This window comes from Chlorocebus sabaeus, chromosome 3 (assembly GCF_047675955.1).
Source record: "Chlorocebus sabaeus isolate Y175 chromosome 3, mChlSab1.0.hap1, whole genome shotgun sequence".
Lineage (NCBI taxonomy): Eukaryota > Metazoa > Chordata > Mammalia > Primates > Cercopithecidae > Chlorocebus > Chlorocebus sabaeus.
In genome coordinates, this window is record NC_132906.1 from 57,469,009 (window position 1) to 57,492,666 (window position 23,658).

At 39.1% G+C, this 23,658-nt stretch overlaps 1 protein-coding gene across 4 annotated transcripts in view; it reads right to left on the minus strand.

Moving 5' to 3' along the window:
- TBC1D4 (TBC1 domain family member 4) overlaps positions 1 to 23,658 on the minus strand; it is a 208,820-nt gene that overhangs the window by 66,624 nt on the left and 118,538 nt on the right. For 3 of the 4 annotated variants that reach the window (XM_038007739.2, XM_073014394.1, XM_073014393.1), the window contains exons 2-4: positions 14,849 to 15,430; positions 12,579 to 12,668; positions 8,205 to 8,309 (exon numbers count right to left, since the gene is read on the minus strand). In XM_038007739.2, coding sequence (XP_037863667.2) covers positions 8,205 to 8,309; positions 12,579 to 12,668; positions 14,849 to 15,430 — 777 coding nt within the window. Of the gene's footprint in view, positions 1 to 8,204; positions 8,310 to 12,578; positions 12,669 to 14,848; positions 15,431 to 21,429; positions 21,591 to 23,658 lie in introns of those variants that run through there. The other variant, XM_073014395.1, reaches the window with a different exon arrangement.

The following is a 23,658-nucleotide window of genomic DNA, read 5'->3' on the forward strand; positions in this document are numbered from 1 at the left end:
ATCCCTGTAACTTCTGCTTTATTATCATTCCACTTCTGATTTGTGACACTGAGAAGGTCTTACATAGAGGCATCTAACAGCTGAGTCTCACCATTAGACTGGCAGCTTGCAAATTACCAGTTCACTTCTTTTTTGTTCATCCATGACCCAGTCAAAAAGCTTTAATCTAGCCTTTTTACTTCCTGGATGCTTCTTTGAAACCAATTACCAGCTCATCCCCATGCATTGTTAAACCAATTTTCAGTTGTATCTCCTTTTCTGTAAACAATCACAAATGTAAGGTGTCATTTTCCTACACTCTGTAGGTCTTAGATCAAATTATGAAACCTGCAGGACAGAGCCATTGAGCATTAAGGGCCTCATCCGAACTAGCTTTGATATTCAAAACCATTTACCATGCTTGGTAAGCACATTTTTACATTCTCTTTCCCCTTCCCCATGGCCTGATTTAAGAATAAATTATTATTTAAAGAATGTAATCTATTTCTACATTTGAGTGTATGAGGAAACTGAAACAAACAGAGACTATTCTTCTACTATTTCTGAAAGAAGAGATCAAACACTGAGCAGTCAGTCATTATTCAATTATGTTTTATTATATCACCAATCTTAAGGCTTATGAATGTCTTATCATTCCACTAATAAAAGTAATTTTTCATAAAATGTTATTTTATACTATAAGCAAAAAGTAATAATTTCTAATTCTTCAAAATAAAAGGACTACATCTTTAATGACTTTGCATTTTTATTTCATTTGCCTTGTTATGCATTCAAAAGCTATTTGTGCAGATGTTCATTTATTTCTATTTTCTTGTTTCTCATTTATTTTAAACACTGAAGGGGTTAGCAATCTACTAGTAATATAAATAGCTTCCATATAAATTATTTGTCATTTAATAATACCGCCTTGTAAAAGGTATCTAGTAGAAATATTGAACTTTTGATGTTTTCGCTATTTCTGGGTGAAACAAGAGGTCATGGTGTCTGAAATGTGGCTACCAACTTCTCCTGTACACAAATATTACTAAAAACTTATCTGACTTCTAAAATTATAAATACTTTATTTTCTAAAATCTATCACTTTTCGCAAATGACCTATAAGTTTTTTATTATTATTATTATACTTTAAGTTCTAGGGTCCATGTGTACAATGTACAGGTTTGTTACATATGTATACATGTACTATGTTGGTGTGCTGCACCCATTAACTCGTCATTTACATTAGGTATATCTCCTAATGCTATCCCTCCCCCTTCTCCCCTCCCGGTGTCTGATGGTGTGTGATGTTCCCCTTCCTGTGTCCAAGTGTTCTCATTGTTCAATTCCCACCTATAAGTGAGAACAGGCAGTGTTTGGTTTTTTTGTCCTTGCAATAGTTTGCTGAGAATGATGGTTTCCAGCTGCATCCATGTCCCTAACAAAGGACATGAACTCGTCCTTTTTCATGGCTGCATAGTATTCCATGGTGTATATGTGCCACATTTTCTTAATCCAGTCTATCATTGATGGACATCTGGGTTGGTTCCAAGTCTTTGCTATTGTGAATAGTGCTGCAATAAACATACGTGTGCATGTGTCTTTACAGCAGCATGATTTATAATCCTTTAGGTATATACCCAGTAATGGGATGGCTGGGTCAAATGGTATTTCTAGTTCTAGATCCTTGAGAAATCGCCACACTGTCTTCCACAATGGTTGAACTAGTTTACAGTCCCACCAACAGTGGAAAAGTGTTCCTATTTCTCCACATCCTCTCCAGCACTTGTTGTTTCCTGACTTTTTAATGATCGCCATTCTAACTGGTATGAGATGGTATCTCATCGTGGTTTTGATTTGCATTTCTCTGATGGCCAGTGATCATGAGCATTTTTTCATGTGTCTGTTGGCTGCATAAATGTCTTCTTTTGAGAAGTGTCTGTTTATATCCTTTGCCCACTTTTTGAAGGGGTTATTTTTTTCTTGTAAATTTGTTTGAGTTCTTTATAGATTTTGGATATTAGCCCTTCGTCAGATGAGTAGATTGCAAAATTTTTTTCCCATTCTGTAGGCTGCCTGTTCACTCTGATGGTAGTTTCTTTTGCTGTGCAGAAGCTCTTTAGTTTAATTAGATCCCATTTGTCAATTCTGGCTTTTGTTGCCATTGCTTTTGGTGTTTTAGACATGAAGTCCTTGACAATGCCTATGTCCTGAATGGTACTGCCAAGGTTTTCTTCTAGGGTTTTCATGGTTTTAGGTCTAACATTTAAGTCTTTAATTCATCTTGAATTAATTTTTGTATATGGTATAAGGAAGGGATCCAGTTTCAGCTTTCTACATATGGCTAGCCAGTTTTCCTAGCACCATTTATTAAATAGGGAATCCTTTCCCCATTTCTTGTTTCTGTCAGGTTTGTCAAAGATCAGATGGTTGTAGATGTGTGGTATTATTTCTGAGGGCTCTGTTCTGTTCCATCGGTCTATATCTCTGTATTGGCAGCAGCACCATGCTGTTTTGGTTACTGTAGCCTTGTAGTATGGTTTGAAGTCAGGTAGCGTGATGCCTCCAGCTTTGTTCTTTTGACTTAGGATGACTCAGCAATGTGGGCTCTTTTTTGGTTCCGTATGAACTTTAAAGTAGTTTTTTTCCAATTCTGTGATGAAAGTCATAGGTAGCTTCATGGGGATGGCACTGAATCTATAAATTACCTTGGGCAGTATGGCCATTTTCACGATATTGATTCTTCTATCTACGAGCATGGAATGTTCTTCCATTTGTGTCCTCTTTTATTTTGTTGAGCCGTGGTTTGTAGTTCTCCTTGAAGAGGTCCTTCACATCCCTTTAAGTTGGATTCCTAGGTATTTTATTCTCTTCGAAGCAATGGTGAATGGGAGTTCACTCATGATTTGGCTCTCTGCTTGTCTGTTATTGGTGTATAAGAATGCTTGTGATTTTTGCACATTGATTTTGTATCCTGAGACTTTGCTGAAGTTGCTTATCAGCTTAAGGAGATTTTGGACTGAGACGATGGGGTTTTCTAAACATACAATCATGTCATCTGCAAACAGGGACAATTTGACTTCCTCTTTTCCTAATTGAATACCCTTTATTTCTTTCTCCTGCCTGATTGCCCTGGCCAGAACCTGCAACACTATGTTGAATAGGAGTCGTGAGAGACAGCATCCCTGTCTTGTGCCAGTTTTCAAGGGGAATGCTTCCAGTTTTTGCCCATTCAGTATGATATTGGCTGTGGGTTTGTCATAAATAGCTCTTATTATTTTGAGATACGTCTCATCAATACCGAATTTATTGCGAATTTTTAGCATGAAGGGCTGTTGAATTTTGTCAAAGGTATTTTCTGCATCTATTGAGATAATCATGTGGTTTGTCTTTGGTTTTGTTTATATGCTGGATTACGTTTATTGATTTGTGTATGTTGAACCAGCTTTGCATCCCAGGGATGAAGCCCACTTGACCATGGTGGATAAGCTTTTTGACGTGCTGCTGGATTCGGTTTGCCAGTATTTTATTGAGGATTTTTGTATCAATGTTCATCAGGGATATTGGGCTAAAATTCTCTTTTTTTGTTGTGTCTCCGCCAGGTTTTGGTATCAGGATGATGTTGGCCTCATAAAATGAGTTAGGGAGGATTCTCTCTCTTTCTATTGATTGGAATAGTTTCAGAAGGAATGGTACCAGCTCCTCCTTGTACCTCTGGTAGAATTTGGCTGTGAATCCATCTGGTCCTGGACTTTTTTTTGGTTGGTAAGCTATTAATTATTGCCTCAACTTCAGAACTTGTTATTGGTCTATCCAGAGATTCAACTTCTTCCTGGTTTAGTCTTGGGAGGGTGTATGTGTCCAAGAATTTATCCATTTCTTCTATATTTTCTAGTTTATTTGCGTAGAGATGTTTACAGTATTCTCTGATGGCAGTTTGTATTTCTGTGGGACTGGTGGTGATATCCCCTTTATCATTTTTTATTGCATCTACTTGATTCTTCTCTCTTTTCTTCTTTATTAGTCTTGCTAGTGGTTTATCAATTTTGTTGATCTTTTCAAAAAAAAGGCTCCTGGATTCATTGATTTTTTTTTGAAGAGTCTTTTGTGTCTCTATCTCCTTCACTTCTGCTCTGATCTTAGTTATTTCTTGCCTTCTGCTAGCTTTTGAATGTGTTTGCTCTTGTTTCTCTAGTTCTTTTAATTGTGATGTTAGGGTGTCAATTTTAGATCTTTCCTGCTTTCTCCCGTGGGCATTTAGTGCTATAAATTTCCCTCTACACACTGCTTTAAATGTGTCCCAGAGATTCTGGTATGATGTGTCTTTGTTCTCACTAGTTTCAAAGAACATCTTTATTTTTGCCTTCATTTTGTTAGGTACCCAGTAGTCATTCAGGAGCAGGTTGTTCAGTTTCCATGTACTTGAGTGGTTTTGAGTGAGTTTCTTAATCCTGAGTTCTAGTTTGATTGCACTGTGGTCTGAGAAACAGTTTGTTATAATCTCTGTTCTTTTATATTTGCTGAGGAGTGCTTTACTTCCAACTATGTGGTCAGTTTTGGAATAAGTGTGATGTGGTGCTGAGAAGAATGTATATTCTGTTGATTTGGGGTGGAGAGTTCTGTAGATGTCTTTTGGTTATACTTTCCCTGAATATTTTGGTCTGCATCTGTGGAGTTTACATTTTCTTCATTTGTAAGTAGCAGTTCACCTGTATTTTTTTCACACTCTTCAAATCCCGTTTTAGAGAAAGCACTTTTGAAGAAATAATATGTTCTACAAATCTCAAGGGTTGGTTAAACAAGATTAAGCTGCCTGCCTACAATGAACGAACGAACGAACGAACGAAAGAAAAAGAAAGAAAGGAAGGAAGGAAGGAAGGAAGGAAGCAAGGAAGGAAGGAACGAAAGAAAGAAAGAGGGAGAAGGAAAGAAGGGAGAAGGTTGGGAGAGACAAAGGGAGGAGAAAAGGAAGAACTGATCATCTAAACTTCCAGCATAGCCCTCCAGGGCCCGTAAGAACACTACCCTGTTTACAAATTCATAGCAATTATTACAAAGAAGCAAAAGAAAATGCTAATTGTGTATTCCTGGTACTCAGAGAAGGTAAATGAGCATGCGTGGTGTTGCAATACATTGTCTTACACGAGCCACATCACTCCTAACACTGCTTAGACTGATAATATTTACTTGCTTTGTTTTGGTCTATGTATCAGCTCCTTAAGCAATCCTCTATTATGAAGGAAATTTACATTTAATTTTTCTTGAGACTTGCAGTTCTGATGCCTCACTATTCAGTTAAAATGCTTACTGATAAAATTAAACATGGTTTGAAAGATCCTAGCATAGGCCTGTTCTTAAGAATAATTATGCCAAACCTCAGATTCTGACACAGCTTCAAGCAGTAGGAAGGCATTCACAGCCAGTCAAGTCTGTTGCCTTAGTCACAGATCACGCTAGGTGGAAAAATGCAGCATGTGCCCAGACTTTCTATTGTGATTCCCTGTTTCCAAAACTCATTCTACATGCATGAGGGCAAAAATGAAAACACTGAAAACTAAAAACAAAACAAAACCGGTAAAAAAGATTAGAAGTAACAAAGTTTTACGTCATTTTCCTTTTAGTGCAAGTTCTCCAGAGATCACAGATTAACCAGCACCTAGAAAATGATTGTCTGAAGTTAAGAGTAATGCAGTCATTCAATCACTCAAAGTACAAAAGTACCAAGCACCTGCTATCCTAGAACTTCCATGACACAACATGTAAAAGAGATAGTCTGAAATCTGTGAAACTCACAATCTAATAGGGTAGGTGGTTATGCAACAGATAAGTGAGTGTGGGGACTGGCAAGAATTGTTAGAGACCTAGGAATAAAGTATAGTAAGAGAACTAACAATAGCGCAACTAAAGGAGGCAATTCCTGCAAAACAGGGGATCAGGAAGGACTTCAGTAGGATGTGATATGTAAGCTGAGGCCGGAAAAATATGCAGTAGAAAAGAAAGGGAATGGTACTCAGGTTTTAGTAGGGCAGAGCCAGGCCTGCTTCACTTCCAAAATTAAAAGCAGTAAAAAAAAGAGGTAACTAAAGCACTGCACACTCTCCTTGCTTAGTAACAGCCAGATTCTTGAGGCTGACATGGCCTCCTTCCCAGCTGGACAATGTGAAAGGCAGCACGGGACCTCTGAGTTTCAGCTGTACTACTGTGAGCCACAGTGGGCCTTCAGAGAGCTGCAGCCTCTCACTCAAGTCCCATGAACTAACCAACATGTGTGGGTTTCAGGAGCAAGTCAAACTAAAAGCAGTATCACATCAACCATCAAAGCAGTCTTTGTGGTCTGACCCAGAGAAGAGCTTGTAAGACGAACGGCGTGTGTGAGAAAGGTCACGAAAGGGCATGGCATTCCAGTCTAAGTGCAGATGAGGCTAGAGAATGAAGTGAGCCCCGCTGTGTGCTACACAATCTGGATTTTGTCCCTTAACAGTGAGGCATGAACCAGGTTCCAAGGAGGAAATTTTGTGAGAATAAAACTCTAGCACAGTGTAGAAAATGAAGAGATGGCAAATTAAACTAGTGGCAGGATTACTAGTTAGGACACTAACACAAGGGCCGAAGTAAAGAAGATGAATGCCTAGAATCGGGCAGCAAAGAAGAAAAGTGGGAGAATGGAGAAAAGAGACATTCTTTTTCAGTCAATAGGATTTGATAAACAACTGCATATAAAATGTGAAAGAGATACATTAGCATTTCTAAGTAGAGAAGTTAGGCAAATGGTGCTTCCAAAATAAAACATATGGGGTATATGATAGGTTTTAGAAAGGTAGCAGAGTGGGGGATCCAGCATGTGGTAGAGGGATCAGCCCTAGAGTAGAGGAGGGACACACAGAAGGAGTGAGGTGTGAGTGTGCAGGGAATGGGTGGGGAGCGGGGCGTGTGTGGAATAACATCCTAGGATATCACTTTCTACCAAACTCTTACTTTGTTGGCATTCTCTAATGTTAGGTCACCAGTTTTCTTTGGCTTTCTTTCTTTTTCCTCCCCCAGTTCTATCCAACCTGTCTTTCACTGTCATTTACACAATGACAATCTCAAATTTCTATCTCAAGTCCTAAATGCAACCTATTTAGCAACAGTCCCGGGATATCAACATGTGGATATTTCATACGTATGGTTATTTAGAGGAAGGACAAAACTCAAATGGAACTCTCGAGAATAGCAAACTGTTAGTGATGGGAGTTTTATATCTTTTAGAGAAAAAGATGAAGGCCAGAGGCTGCTGGTCACAAAGTGCCTTTGAACAAATTCACTCCTACTTCTTCATTATTTCTAAACTCGGTGTCCACACTGGGAACGTGGAAGGCAGGAGTCGGGCAGGGATAATTGTGATATGCACCAAGGGCACAAGGACAATGCTGCCTGACTGATTTCCATATGACGAAGTGTTATGTGTTTCCCTGGGAGAAATCCTGGTGGGAGGATCACATGTCTAAGAAAATAATTTTCTGTAAACTTTTCTAAAAACGGTGATGTGTATGTCTAAAGGTTTGTGTTAAAATAATATGGGGAGATGGCATAAGTGCAAGAATAAGTAAAAACTTTGAGGGAAAAAAAGTCAACATATTTCTTAGCCACTCAGATATATGTCCAAGCCTGCCTTACATGTTTCCTCTTGAACTCCAATTACCTTTAGTTGAGAGCAGGAGAGGGGTAGTGTTAAAGATAAGAACTGACTTTTAAATGCCAAAGAAGAAAATGAAGGTTAAAGTAAGACCACAACAAATATGATATTTTAAAAATGAAGAAAGGACTAATAAAATAAAGGAAGAAACGAAGAGAGTTCTCTATTCTGCTGATATAAGCATTATCTATTCTGCGATGTTACAGCAATTAAGAAAATAAAAGATCAATGGCCTTCCTTATCTTCTCATCTGAGCAATGAAAAAAGTAACAGCTTTTCTCCTATTATTAGTCTTTTCCTACCTTTTAAAAATGCTCAAGGTTCCATGACTGGGTTTATTAAACCCAAGAAAGTATCTAGGCATATTATTTTACCATGACAATTTGTTTTTGCTTTTCTACTGCTGTGCTGCTTTGAAGGGGAAAAACATATTTCTAGATGCCTTCTTCTTCCCAAAGATAGCCATTTTGCAAGACCTGGGCTCCTAACAGGCAAGTCTTCTGTTCGACAGATGTGTCCGCAGGAGCAAGCAGACAGCAATAACACTACTTACCAGAGATTCGCTGGCACACTGGAATACGTAACAAATATACTGGCTAAGTCCAGGCTCTGGAGACTCCCGGCAGATAAAGCCAAAGTGATCCACATGCTTTATACCCTAGATGGAGGGGAAGAAGTGCAATACAAAATTTATGGGAATATATCTTTTAATCAACAATATGGAAAGCAACATCAGTTCTCTGCTTTCACAGTTCTATGAATTTCTTCTTCACAGCGATGAAGGGCGGACATAATGCCATAGCAAACTCATACAGTGGCCTGTCGATACATAAAATAAAAGGTGAGACCAACACAGACTGTTTTGCTTCTGATAAACACTCTGTGACTCAAGGCCACAGGAGGAAAAATATTGATGGTATGATCCACTGTGTCTTGTAATAAAATGCCACTCCATGTCTGCAAGTAATGGAGTTTTCAATTTACTGTCTTCTTAGCATGGCAGTCTGATATTCATCATAAACCCTGTTCTTATCTATCTAGGCTAAGAATCTGAGAAAACCTAATACTGACAATACTCAAATTAAATGGCATGCAATTCCCTAAAGTATGCACAAAAACACTGGAATGTTTGTCTCTTTACAGACACTCAAGGAGCCACACTTAAAAGACTGATATGTTAAATAAATTATTGCAGGTGCCAATTATCCACACTGACGAATCATTGTACTTCCTGGACCCAGGCTAAATAACCTCCTTTATATCTCATTTAAAAAAAAATCAGAATCATCTGTGATTTTCATTCAGTCTAAATGTATACCTACCGGTAAGTAGACAACACCTTAATAGCAAGCATAGTACTTAGAAAAGCCAGGTAGGTAAAAAATTTAAAGTTGTCCTGAAATCACCTAAATCTAAGTGAAAAGGAAAAACATGGCCGGGCGCGGTGGCTCAAGCCTGTAATCCCAGCACTTTGGGAGGCCGAGGTGGGTGGATCATGAGGTCAGGAGATCGAGACCATCCTGGCTAACACGGTGAAACCCCATCTCTACTAAAAATACAAAAAAATTAGCCGGGCGTGGTGGCAGGCGCCTGTAGTCCCAGCTACATGGGAGGCTGAGGCAGGAGAATGGCATGAACCCAGGAGGCGGAGCTTGCAGTGAGCCGAGATAGTGCCACTGCACTCCAGCCTTGGCGACAGAGCAAGACTCCGCCTCAAAAAAAAAAAAAAAAAGAAAAAGAAAAGGAAAAACATGCTTTGAAGTCGGATTTGTGCTTAAACCTTGATTCAACTAATTGTGAGGTACGTGATATTGCACTGGGTTGCTCATAACTATCTCTGAGCATCCATTTCTCGTTATAAAACAGTAGTAACAGCATCTACTGTCAGGAATGTTCGAGATTTAGAACTAAGAAATATAATTCCTAGGATGCTTGATAAATGGCAACCCCTGTTTTGTTATAATAAGTTCAATCTATCCAATGGAAATAGAAAAAGGAATCAATTCTGGTAAAAAGAAAAAGTCAGTACACAGGAGAGAGGTTGCAACTCTTGAGGTGAAAGTAAGCAATCTGTATGGATATTATATCCATACAGATTAAATTTGCATGGTGACTACCAGCCCTCCATATGACGTTTAGATACACAACCTCGATTTTCATCTTTCCATTCTCATCTCCTTTCCTCTGGCTTTATCTCCTATAACATTCCCTTCTCACCTCCACAACTCCAGCCACACTGGCCTCAATTTGGTACAATTTATTAGTGACTTAAGAATATCCTTTACTCGCTTAGTACTAAATGGGAAAAATTCACAGGACCTCATTAGCTCGGAGAGTCCTGAGGCAATGGCAACGTTTCCAGGAAAGAAAACCACTCCTGTAGTCCCCATGCTTGCCAGGCAAACAGTCCGACAGATTTTGAAGAAAGAAGCATTTGTGGGTGTGCACTATTAAAAATCAGGCTATTCCTGAAAACAGCCACATTACATGAGTTCAATACCCTGGAAAGACATAATAAGAGCAGGGCCAGCCACTCAGTGAGGAGCAGATGGCTCAACCTGACAATTACCTCGATGAAAGTCAGGCTTTCCACAAATATCCCTCCTGCTTCTGTTTATGTCTTTTTCTGAACCAGAATATCAGAATGCACATCTTGACTTTAAAAACATACAAAGGGGAAACAAGAAATTGTATCTGAACTTCCAATTTTTGGTTTGGCTAGTTCTTTTTTCTATTTCTTTCTATTTTTTTTTCTTTTAGCTGCCCAATGAACACTGAGAGTTTTCTCACCAGGAGGCTCACGAAGTGTGGGGTGGGAAGCACAGCTTTTGAGGATGCCCCTTGGTGCTCTGGGGTAGGAACTGCTTGGGTTCAGACATCACTTTCTCTTTAGTATTTGGCATAAGGCCCACCACGTGTAAAGTGCTCATTGATTCAACATGTATCGAACACCTCAGGGTTAAGCTCTGTCTGAGTACATCTGACTCCGATGTCCTACAGAATGACACCACAGCCTTAGATACCTGCCCTCACAGCACTTATGATCTCCCAGGGACCACCAGTAAACTGGTAATTACAAGAATGCTTAATAAATACTTTTCAGTTAAAATTTCTGTGTCCTTTAAGTAGGAATTTAGAAATTTACAATATATTCCTCCTTATGTCAACTGCTGACAAAGTTATTAGAGTAGAAAATTTTTATCTACACAAAGTAATTTTATGTCTCCATATAATAGAAAGTATATTAAAACAAAATATCAGATGTGAACTGTATTAGCTGACACTGAGATAAACAATTAACAAGGTGTACAAAAACTGGCCAGCATGGTGGCTCATGCTTGTAATCCCAGCACTTTGGGAGGCCAAGGCAGGAAGATCTCGAGGCCACGAGTTCAAGACCATTCTGGGCAACATAATGAGACCTCGTCTCTACAAAAAATTTTAAAAAATAAAAAAATAACAAGTAGCCAGGCATGGTGGCACATGCCTGTGGTCCCAGCTACTGGAGAGGTTGAGGTGGGAGGATTGCTCGAGCCGGAAAGGTCAAGGCTGTAATGAGCCATGATCACGCCACTGCAATCCAGCCTGGATGACAGAGGAAGACCCTGTCTCCAGATAAATAAATAAATAAATAAATAAATAAATGTACAAAAACTGTCTTGTTATCTTCAAAGGGAAGAATGTCTGAATATCATACCTACAGCAATGCTAACTTCAAATTATTTTTAAAAAGATAGTAAATAGGCCGGGCGCGGTGGCTCAAGCCTGTAATCCCAGCACTTTGGGAGGCCGAGACGGGCGGATCACGAGGTCAGGAGATCGAGACCATCCTGGCTAACCCGGTGAAACCCCGTCTCTACTAAAAAAATACAAAAATCTAGCCGGGCGAGGTGGCGGGCGCCTGTAGTCCCAGCTACTTAGGAGGCTGAGGCAGGAGAATGGCGTGAACCCGGGAGGCGGAGCTTGCAGTGAGCCGAGATCCGGCCACTGCACTCCAGCCTGGGCGACAGAGCGAGACTCCGTCTCAAAAAAAAAAAAAAAAAAAAGATAGTAAATAAAGAAAACAAGATAGGCCGGCATGATTTTTCAACATTAAAATATAAGTAAGGACCTTGGCAAGATCCAGCTCCTTAAAGGCAAGTCACTAAGCAGAGAAGAAGTGACATTAAAATCTAAGTAAGGACCTTGGCAACATCCAACTCCTTGAAGGTAAGTTAAGTCACTAGGCAGAAAAGAAGTGAATTCTCAATTCCAGGAACCTCCTTAGAGGTGCATTTTTAAATCTCCCTACATTTAGATTTAGATACTCCTTCCATCTGACATCTTCAAAAGTTCTTTTTAATCTTGTAATCTCTTCAATGTCTAATATAATCTTGTACATATTTGGCTGTATTGATTATTTTAAAAACATTTAAATACACAGTTTGTGAATTAAAAATAAATAAAAGAACAAAACTACAAAAATATTTTCAAAATTTAGTATTCACATTAAAATAAGCTGAAACCCTCATTCTCCTTTTACTACCTACTATGGTATAAAGAGCAAGCATGACTCAGTTATACCCACAAGTCCCACAGGCCAGCATTCCAAGGAACTAACTGTGCAGGTATTTTCAAAAGAACTCACCACCACAAAAATTCCATCACTGGAGGGGATTTGATGAAGTGGCATTACAGTAAGAAAGAGTTGACTAAAATGAGGACAAACTGTTAGGACAGACACCAAGGGACCTGGGCAGGATTTTGACACTGCCATAGACAAAAACCCAGGAGCCCTTAGTTTAAGACAAATTCCCTTTAAGAATAAAAATTTAAATTTCAAAAAAAAATTAAAATTTGAAGGGGTCAAGCCCAGTTATTTTATTGTTAATTTTGAAACAAGACTGAATTGGTCTCTTCACATACTATGATATACTTTGATACGTACCTGAGAACAAGAGGAGATATCTTTAAAATTCTTTTCTAGTACAACCGATTTAGTGTCTGGACTGATAAGGTTAATCTCAAATCGCCCAACCTTAAAAATAAAAGCATTCCAATTAATTTCAATTCATAAGGATCTACATCTTACTTTATAATCAAATATTAAACAAATAATATAGATTCAAATGCAATATCCCAGATATATCTATTTCATATGTACTTAAACATCTAATCCAACCAATATTTTTAACCCCAAATATCAGCTGCCTCAAAAATGTTTCTTTCCTCTGTCAAAAAAAGTATGAAAATTAAGTTAGTCTTCAATTATTATAAGACACAAACAAACATTTTTCAGATTAGAAACAACTGTATTCTTAAAAAATGTGCAACCTTTCCTCACTTCATGATTTCTAAAAATAGTAACTTTAAAAAATAAGTTATAATCATACTTTCTCCCAAATGGTCAGCAAAAGGATATATCTGTAATTGGGCTAATGAATTAAAATATTTGAAAATAAACCGTTCAGAAAAATTAACAACAAGAACTGTGACTAGCTAAAAAAAGAACAAATCTGATAGCCCCAAGAAAAGGGGAAATTCAGTTAACACGTCACTGAAGACTAGAGAGTCTTTAATGACACACCTTGAGGTCAATAAAAACAAAACCACCACCAACGAAAAAAACAAAATACGAACTTCCAGAGGTCAAGGCTGTAGTGAGCTGTGATTACACCAATGCACTCCAGCGTGGATGACAGAGCAAGACCCTGTCTCTTAATTTTTTTTTAATCAGGGGTGTGATTTTTTTAATCAAGTAGTAATACAATCAATGCCACTTCTTGCCATCATTTTCGATTGTTGAAATGGGCATACCGAGCTCAGAAAGGAAATCTGATGCCTTCACGGATATGGAGCCACATTTGTGTTCTGCTTGGGAGCACTTCTGCAGGAGAGCATCACATTTTCTCCTTACCGTGAAATGTTTGTAAGTGCTGCCTCTTTACTTTGAATTTACTTTGGAAGCTGTATTTGTTCGCCTGCCAGTGTTTATGAAATCCTGCATTTGGGATGTTTTTTCTATAATAAAATATTATCATTTGTGGAAAAAAAGCCTCATGAACTTCTGATAAAGCAAACTTCTGATATTACACACCGGTACTGTTTACCAAAATACTCCGGAATTTCCTTTTCAGGAAATCTTTAAAGTAAGTTTTAAAAAGATAGTCAGTCCTTTTTTTTTTTTTTCCCCCAAGGAAACTCAAATCTTACAAGCTGAGGATTAAAGACTCTCTACAGGGTATTGTTATGAATTAAGTTATTTTAAGTGGAACCTGACACCTTCTATATCCTGTACAACATTCAAAAACGTTTAGAATTAAGAATGATCTTTTATACCAATACTACAGCTTGCATCAAATTATTTTAAGTATCCAATTCAGTACATTTTTAGGTCAATGGTGTTTCGTTAACCTCTTTCGGTGTGACAGCATAAATTGGTGTGTTCTCAACTCAAAATACACATACGAGTCTCTGGAGTTTTTTCTTCTCTAGAAAACAATTCCCTTGTTTCTCCATGTTAAATCGCACTCTCTCAGATTCATATCTTTAAAGACTGACTTTCCACAATTTTGTTGTTGTTGAGACAGAGTTTCGCTCTGTTGCCCAGGCTCCAGTGCAGGGGTCCATCTCAGCTCACTGCAACCTCCGACTCCCCAGTTCAAGCAATTCTCCCGCCTCAGCACCTGATTAGCTGGGACTACAGACGCACCCTCACCACGCCCGGCTAATTTTTCTTTTGTTTTAATAGAGAAGGGGTTTTGCCATGTTGGCCAGGCTGGTCTGGAACTCCTGACCTCAAGTAATCAGCCCACCTCGGCCTCCCAAAGTGCCGGAATTACAGGCGTGAGCCCCCGCGCCCTACCTACAAATTTTTTTTTTTAAGCATTTATTCGAGAATCACCCCAAGGCAAATGCTGGTGATAGATTCTTATTCTCTCTACCAGGTGTCCAGGACGCTCCACGAATTGCTTCCTCCTCCTCCTCCTCCTTTCCTACTGTCTTACTTCTTACACTCCACACTCCACGTCTGTCTCTCGCCCCTTCCCTACTTTGCTGTGCACTCTTCCTCCACCTGCCTTATCTGCTTTGAATAGGAAAACAAATAAAAGTTAGATTATTCGTTATATAGAGGTGGAGCTGGGAGGAACTGGATGCCCAGCTGCTTCCGTCTGGCACCTTCTGGGGCAAGGGCAGACAGCGCCCGGCCAGGCGTACCTGGAAGAGCATGGTCCTGTTCTTCTCCGAGTCCGAGGGCTGGACGTGACTGGGCGCGCTCGCGTGTCTCCGTCGTGGCTGGGATTTCTGGCTGCCCTCGTGAACTCTCCTTTGCACTCCGGTGACACTGCTGCACCGAGACCGAAACTCCTGCTGCTCATCAAAGCCAGAATCTTCCAAAATCCGCTCAGGGAAGCAGACCCGAGAGCTGGTCAGGGCAGGCTGGCTGGCCACGGCAGGTAAGCCAAGGTGGGTGTCGGTGCCGTCCGCCTCCTCCGGCAGGCATTCTCCAGGGGACCCGGGCACCACCACCTCCAAGTCAGCCAGGTCCTCTCCCGGGTCCACACCGCGCTGCTCGCCTTGGATCTTCAGGCGCTGCTGTTCGTGCAGGCTGAACTTCTCCATGCAGTCATCAATGAGGCTTGAGGGGGCCTTCTTGTGGGTCACGGTCACCTTTCCGCAGTACAGGACTTCGAACTTCTGAGAGTTGTAAAAGGCGTCCTCATTATCTTTGCTGGGTTTGGCATCCTCTTTCATGGCGGCTTTAGATAATTGCCTTATGCTGCTAATAACATCAGGAACCTGGGGGAAAAATTAAAACCCTGATTCTAGTTGAATGTTTTGAAACAATTTACATTTACCTAGCCCAATTATTACCACATGGAATGTATTTTTATCCTAAATAATATACAAAGTAATAGACACTACACAAGACAGAGCATACACTTATACTATTTGACATAAATGACTTTAACGTAAAATTAAAATGTAGTGAAAATTAATTGAAATTGAAGAGCAGGATTATATTTTCCCACTTCAAGTGAGTCTCCCAGAAACAAAACCATTAAACTATATAAGCAACTGCCAATTTATTATGTCATAATATGTCTTTTGATTGTTTTTAAAAGTTATTTTGTGCCTCAGCTGAAAGGAACCAAAGTTCAAACCGTGAGGATAACATAACCTTTCTTGATGATGAGGAGATTAAAACTTAGACATCCCTCATCAGCATTAACTATCAGAGAAAATGCAAATTAAAACCGCAATAAGATACCACTTTAAATACTCTTTAAATGGCTAAGATAAAAAGAAGGCTGCCAGCAAGGACGTGGGAGCACCTGGAACTCTAATACACTATAAACAGACATATAAAATGACACACCACTCTAGAATATGGTTTGGCAGTTTCTTAGGAGTTGAATACAGACCTACTTCATTACCTAGCCATTCCACTCCTAGAGATTAAAACACTGGAAAACATGTCCACATGAGAGCCTTCAAACAAATATTCAAAGGCACTTTTGTCCCAATACCCAGTGAAAGGATAATATCTTAGGCCCCCAAAATCACTAAGGAAAACTCAAGATGAAAATTGCTTAAGGCAAACCTACCTCCCATCTATTCAAAGTCACCCTTCTGCTCACTGAGATAGATGCATATCTGACTGCCTCCTTTGGAAAGGTTAATCAGAAACTCAAAAGAATGTAACCATTTGTGTAGCACCTATCTATGACCTAAAAACTCCCTCCCTGTTTTGAGTCTTCCTGCCTTTGCTTCAAGTTGTCCCGCCTTTCCAGTCAGATCCAATGTACTTCTTACATATATTGATATCTCATGTCTCTCTAAAGTGTATAAAACCAAGCTGTGCCCTCACCACCTTGGGGACATGTCATCAGGACTTCCTGGGGGCTGTGTCATGGGTGCGCATCCTCAACCTTGGCAAAATACACTTTCTAAATTAACTGAGACCTGTCTCAGATTTTCTGGGTTCACAACTCCAAAACTGAAAACAATCCAAATGTCCATCAGCAAGTGAAGAGATAAATAAAATGTGGTACATTCTATAAACCAAAAAGTATCTGAGACAGGTCTCAATCAGTTTAGAAGTTTATTTTGCCAAGGTTAAGGGCATGACCATGACACAGCCTCAGGAGATTCTGAGAACATGTGCCCAAGGTGGTTGGGCTATAGCTTGGTTTTCTACATGTTAGGGAGACATAAGACATCAATGAATATATGTAACATGTACCTTGGTTTGATCCACAAAGGCAGGAGAACTCAAAGGGGTGGGGTGGGGGTGTGTGTATGGGGGGGCGTGGTGCAGTTCCAGATCATAGGTAGATTCAAAAATTTCCTGATTGGCAATTGGTTGTAAGAGTTTATCTAAAGAGCTGGAATCAATAGAAGGGAGTGGTGAAAACCAAGGTTTTTATCATGTAGAAGCCTCCAGGTAGCAAGCTTCACAAAGAATAGATTGTAAATGTTTCTTATCAGACTTTAAAAGGTGCCAGACTCTTAGTTAATTCTCTCCTGGGCCAGGAAAAAGACCTGGAAAGGGAAGGAAAAATCTATGATTTTCCCCATAAGAGAGCTTTGCAGGACCATTTCAAAACATGTCAAATAAATATATTTTGGGGTAAAATATAGGGCCTTTTCAGAGCCCTTCTTTTAGGGCCTGTTATCTGTCATGTTGGTATCTTACTGCTACAGAGTCTGCTTTGTCAGTCTTAAGAGCTGTTTTAATGTTAAATGCTGGTCAGCTGTGCCTGAATTTCAAAGGAAGGAGAATATGAGGAGCAATGTCCAACCCCCACTTCCCTTCACGGTCTGAACTAGTTTTTCGAGTTAACTTAGGAGTGACCTTGAACAAGAGGAGGGGTCCATTCAACTGGTTGGGGTGTACAGGGACTTGGAATTTTATTTTTGGCTTACAGTTAACAAGAGAGAACACTAATCAGCTCTCACCTTGTTTACTACAATAACCTTTCAGCTAGTTTCCCCTGCCAGCTTCGGTTTACTTTCAAAACCAAAATGATCCTTTTTAACACAAGTCATGTTACTTTAGGGGGTCAAAATTTGCCACCCCAAAATATGCCACTTTGGCATACTGATTATTTTTGAGTTAAAGATACTTGAAAAACTGCAAGTGTGAGAAAGGTATTCTCATCTTCTTTTTTCTTCCTAAAATCAGAAGGTAAAACTCCCCCTCACTATAAAGGAGAAAGGAAGACATACCTATCACTAGACACAGCAAACTGCAGTTGAGAGAAACCTAACATAAAAATCTTGTTAATTCACCCTTTATCTTCCTAGTTACTTTTCCACAATTAACTGCTCTAACTAAAACCTCTTTGTCTTGTTGCATTTTCACAAGTTACTACTCTTTATCCAACCCAGACCTTTTATCTTCTTTTCTTGTGAAGGCTCCTATGTACATGTAAAAATTACAAAATAAAATTAGTATGCTTTTCTCCTGTTAACCTGTCTCCTGTCAGTTTCAGTCAGACATCCTAAGGGATTATAGGAGAAATCTTACCTCGCCCGTATTGCTCACATGCAAACCCTTCAATAGCTCTCCCTTTCATTAAGAGTAAAATTTTAGACAAGGCCAGGAACAGGGGCTTACGCCTGTAATCCCAACACTTTGGGAAGCTGAGGCAGGTGGATCACCAGAGGTCAGGAGTTCGAGACCAGACTGGCCAACATGGTGAAACCCTATCACTACTAAAAATACAAAAAAAATTAGCCAGGCATGGTGGCGGGTGCCTGTAATCCCAGCTACTCGGGAGGCTGAGGCAGGAGAATCACTTGAACCCGGGAGGGGGAGGTTGCAATGAGCTGAGGTCACATCATTGCACTCCCACCTGGGAAACAAGAGCGAGACTCTGTCTCCCAAAAAGAAAAAAAATGTAAAAGACAACCAGCTCACAGTGTGCTGCAGGGCCCTGGCCATCCACATATGATATCCATACAGATTAAATCTGCACAATGGCTAAAGGTCATCCACATGACCTTTAGGTAGACAACCTAGATTTTCATCTTTCCATCCTCACCTCATTTCTCTGATTTTATCTCCTACTAAATTCCCTTCTTACTCACTCAGCTCCAGCCACAATGGCCTCCTTGCTATTTCTCCAACATGCAAGGCACATTCCTCCCACAAGGTCTCTGAGTTCAGCGATGTTAACAGTTTATTACCACATCCACTTAATATTTTCGGACCACAGATGACCACAGGTGACTAAAACTGTGGATAAGGAGGGGCTGTTGTAATTATTTGGGATATACTGCTAGAGCATTCATAGTTTTAAAATCACAAGAATTTCAGCTTGCTAGACCAAGTATTTCCTATGAAAGGATAAAGTCCACATGCTATAGCTTCAGTGACTCACCCGAACACTTGCCAAGTCTCAGGGACAAAGTCAGGTATCTGTGTTAACATATGACTAGCAACCATAACCCTCTGTCATTTTCTTACTGCCTTAGTATGTGATTTACCTTACTCGACAAGGGTCGAAGATGCGGAGAGTGAGCTAGCTCACACTCAACCCTGCAAACCTGCAAAAGTAAAATGATTCTAGTGGGCAAAGCCCTAGGAGAATGATCTCTTCTTTCTCTCTATTTTTCATCTGATTACTAAATATTTTTAATCTGATTTTTAACCCAAGTATAGCTAAATCTTTTTGTCTGATTTCCACTAAATACTTTTCATCTAATTTTTAACCCAAGTATGCCTCCAAAAATATCTCCACAGAGTACAGAATCAGAAATATTGCCTGTAGCACTGATTTTACTGCAGATATTTTATCTTGTTACAACATGATTTACATACAACCTCAGAGTTCCACTCTACAATTGAGATTGCACATAAAGTCAATTCAACCTTAACTGTGTCAAGTCTTTTGAATTTCTCTACCGCCATATCAAGAGTTCTTACATGAAAAACTCATTTGTGGTTGAATTTCCAATCTCCCAGGATCCTTCCCTGTGACTACAGGTAAAAACTCAACACCGAAATGTAATTCTGTAAGTGACCTAATTTATATAAGCAAAGTTTATCATCTTGAATTCTGAACTGGGTCTGTAATTTAATCTTTAATAATTTAAGATGCTAATATTATAACACAAAACTGGTTCTAGTTACCTTTACTACCTTTTCTCAGGTTATGACTAACCACAACTTTCAATGACATGGGTTACAGAGACTCTGCAAAACTAAGCTAACAACAGCTCTGTTTTTTCGCTTATCCTCATGTGAAACACGCAGTATAAAATATAGCATTATACAGCCCCTGGCTACTAGCTCAGGCCACACCAGAAGGGACAACTGCCATATAAGCACAGTAAAATATCCATGGTGGGGAAATGAGCGATCAGAGAATCATGAAAATCTTGTACTGAAGCATTTACTTAAGGGATTCATCAGAAACAACGCAAGAGACATAAATTTCTATCCAGTACTTGTACATGTATACAATATTTTGGAATCACAGGATTCTCCTGTAGCATACATAGTGTTAACTGACATATATTTATACATACATTTACAAATATTGTTGAATGACTTCGAATCCTTCTTATATGTGTAGCATCTTTTCAATATCTTTTTCTCCTGTACCATCATACCGTAAGCTCTTAAGTGAAAGACTGAGTTGGGCTGATTTTGTTGCTTACTAGAATTCCTCCCTGTGGCCACTAGGAAAATGATCTGGGCTCAGAAGAACTTGAATGAATGCTGTCAGCAAACAGAGGCATATATATAGAAGTAAAAAACTACCTAAAACTCTGATATAAATGCTTCAGGACTGAGACAAATTTAGTAAATTCCTGTTGATGACTCAAGAGATCTGCCACACCCAAAATTAGAAAGCAGTGGCTTCTCACTCTGCTCACCATTCACCCAAACTGGGAAGTGACAGTATGTTTCCAGAACAACTCCAAATGTTACAGAGCACCTCAAGCTACACACCCCAGCTACATATTCTAGCTACAAATAATTCCGCTGCTCAGAATCTGCCTACAACCCACAGAGTCTAATGACGATTTACACACACCAATTCAAGGCCAGATTTTTACTCAGTGGCAGCATTTAATCTTTAACACAAAACAATGATACTCAAAAAGGCTCAACCAAAGTAGGGACTGACAGGTTTACATTCTAGCCCCAATATTTTGCTCAGGACCTCTGGGAATAGTTGTTGCACCTCTGCCAGATAGCTTCCTCAAGAGCAAAGTGAATGGGGGAACTTGATAGATGGTCAATAAGGTCTCATTGGCATTCACATGCTGTGTGTTAACCTTTGGATTAATGCCAATATAAAAGCAAGATAACGTACAATCAAGAGAGGGAAAAATCACCTTTATGATTAAACCTGAAGTAGTGTGCGAGTTGTTAATATGATTCATTTCCATTAACACACAGGGATCAATTCAACAAAAATAAGGGTTTCATAGTATTTAGAAAAAGCACAGTGACACCTTTAGCTAGTATTTTGTTGTGACACCTTCACCGACCTCACTAAAACAATTCAGACTCAAGTACCAAGACTCAAGACATTAAAGCAATTCCTCACTCTAGACAAAAAAAAATTGCCTCTAGATTCCTTGATGTCATGCTGTTCTTTCTCATTAGTTATCATAGTTATTTAACATACTTCAAGAAACCCATTAACATTTTACAAACTACATTTTACCTGACTTCAGAATAAAATGAATTCTACAACTAACCCACATTGATGTTCAAAGGCCTGAACGAACGCGGGAGAAAATCTGGAAAGTGAAAAAGCACTAAAGAAAGATACCTTTGATCAGGAAGCCAGCTGGAAATTGGAGGTAGTCACGAAGAGCAATGATTTTGCCAAACTGGTGTCGTCCTCAGTATTAGCTCTCTCGGTTGCACTGAAGAAGTTCTCTCTTTCTAAATAAGCCGGCGGTATTTTTACTGTATTTATTAAAGTCCATGTTATCACTATGCAGCCAATTATAAAACTTCCCAGGAGTAACCGTTATTGCTTCAAAAGTTAAGTATTTCCTGACTCTGCAATCAGGAAATACACAGATTGTTTGGAACTAAAGAGCAAAGCTTTAGCTTTCTTTAAAAAGAAACATTTTAATTTTGATGACTGTAGTCTTTCTTATACTGTTCAAATAATCACAAGTGTCCCACGCTTACTAATTATGGAGATAAGAGATTAATCTACAGTACAATGTCTTTTTTCCTCACATGGTTCACTGATAACAGATGAACTTCAACAAATGTTTAAAAATAGATATGACGGATATCAGTGTGAGAATAAGCTTCCTAAAACATATTTAAACAAAAAAGAACTGGATCAATTCTTTTACAATTGATATAAGCTTCACTGCTTGATATTATTCATCTTTTATAATAACTACAGTAGGTAGAGCAAGATTTAGAGAAGTGTTAAAAAAAAAAAAAAAGTTGAGGAAAAACATTAGGGAACAAGTAAACTGAGAAACTGCCTAATGAGGAAGAACAGCAATTTAAACTAGTTTCACTCAAACAGAGACAGTATGGAAAAGAAATATATTTGCTTTGGAAGTAATGTATGGCTTTAGGGGAAGGGTAGATTTCCTTTGTAATTAATTCTGCTTGTTTAAGAAACCATTAAGATTAGTTTACAGACTATCCACGCAACATGGGGATAATGTTGAAAGCGTAATGGTATGAAGTAAAATTCAGCATCTTGAGAAATGATTGATTTGGTCTTTTAATGCTATAATTTTTAATTGAGTTTTTAAAATTTCATCTTCATACAATGGAAAATGCTGGGAAGATATATAGATGCCAAATATCAGTTCATTTATATTCAAGGAAACACTAATTATTCCTATACATTTTTCCAGCCCCAGTAGCCTTAGAAGCACACCCAGTTCGTGCTATGGTTTTTAGGGTGAAGCTGTTTGACAATCTCATTTGAACTTTTATCCTAAAATACTTCAGAGATTCTTTGTATTTAGTTAAAAATCTAAATTACTACTTTAAAGCAAATTTTCCACAGTAAAATAGGACTCTAAAACTGAGTCTAGATTCAAAACAGAATAGAGTAATACACTGATTTTAAAATGATAGAACTGTAAAACTGTATAACTAAGGGTCCCCTGAAGGAATCACCAGTCCCCATTGTCTTATTTTACAGATGTGGCAATAAACTGTTAACATCAAAAATCAAACCACTGAAGAAGAAACGAATGAGATTACAAGAGACTAGACTATTTGGGGCCAAAGAAAGCAAGAGTATCTCTGTGACTTAAACCAGAGTCATACAAGTAGCTTTGTTTTTGACCCTCGGGCTATGAGCCAAGACAGTTTCCTCTCAGATCAGACTTTAGTTCTTAGATATTCTTGGCTACTTTGCTGCAAACCCATTTGTGGTTCAGCTCTTTTCTAACTGCTGCCTTTTCGATGGCCTCTAAGTTAGGCCAAATTATCAGAGAGACATTTCTTCAACCTTTCTACTAAGTTCTCTCCTCTCATGCCGTCTCACTGTTTGTGCAGTTGAATTCCTTCTGTAAAAGATAGACTTGTGCCTTCTTATCCTAAGACTGTTACAAATGTGTAAAAGTGATCAGATAGAAAACATAAAAGAGCAACTCACAGGAAAAAATCTGGGGAATCGTGATTTGATAAAGAGAATGAGGCCAGGCATAGTGGCTCACACCTGTAATCCTAGCACTTTAGGAGGCTGAGGCGAGGCGGGTGGATCACTTGAGGTCAAGAGTTCATGACCAGCCCGGCCAACATAGCAAAACCCCATCTCCACTAAAAATACAAAAATTAGCCAGGCGTGGTGGTGCACACCTGTAATCCCAGCTACTCCTGAGGCTGAGGCAGGACAATCGCTTGAGCCTGGGAGGCAGAGGTTGCAGTGAACAGAGATCGTACCACTGTACTCCAGCCTGAGCAACAGAGTGAGACACTGTCTCAAAAAAAAAAGAGAAAAAAAGAGACAGAGAGAATAAAATCTCCCCAAAAGTGGCTGAGTTAAGTGCTGGTGTAACAAGACAGA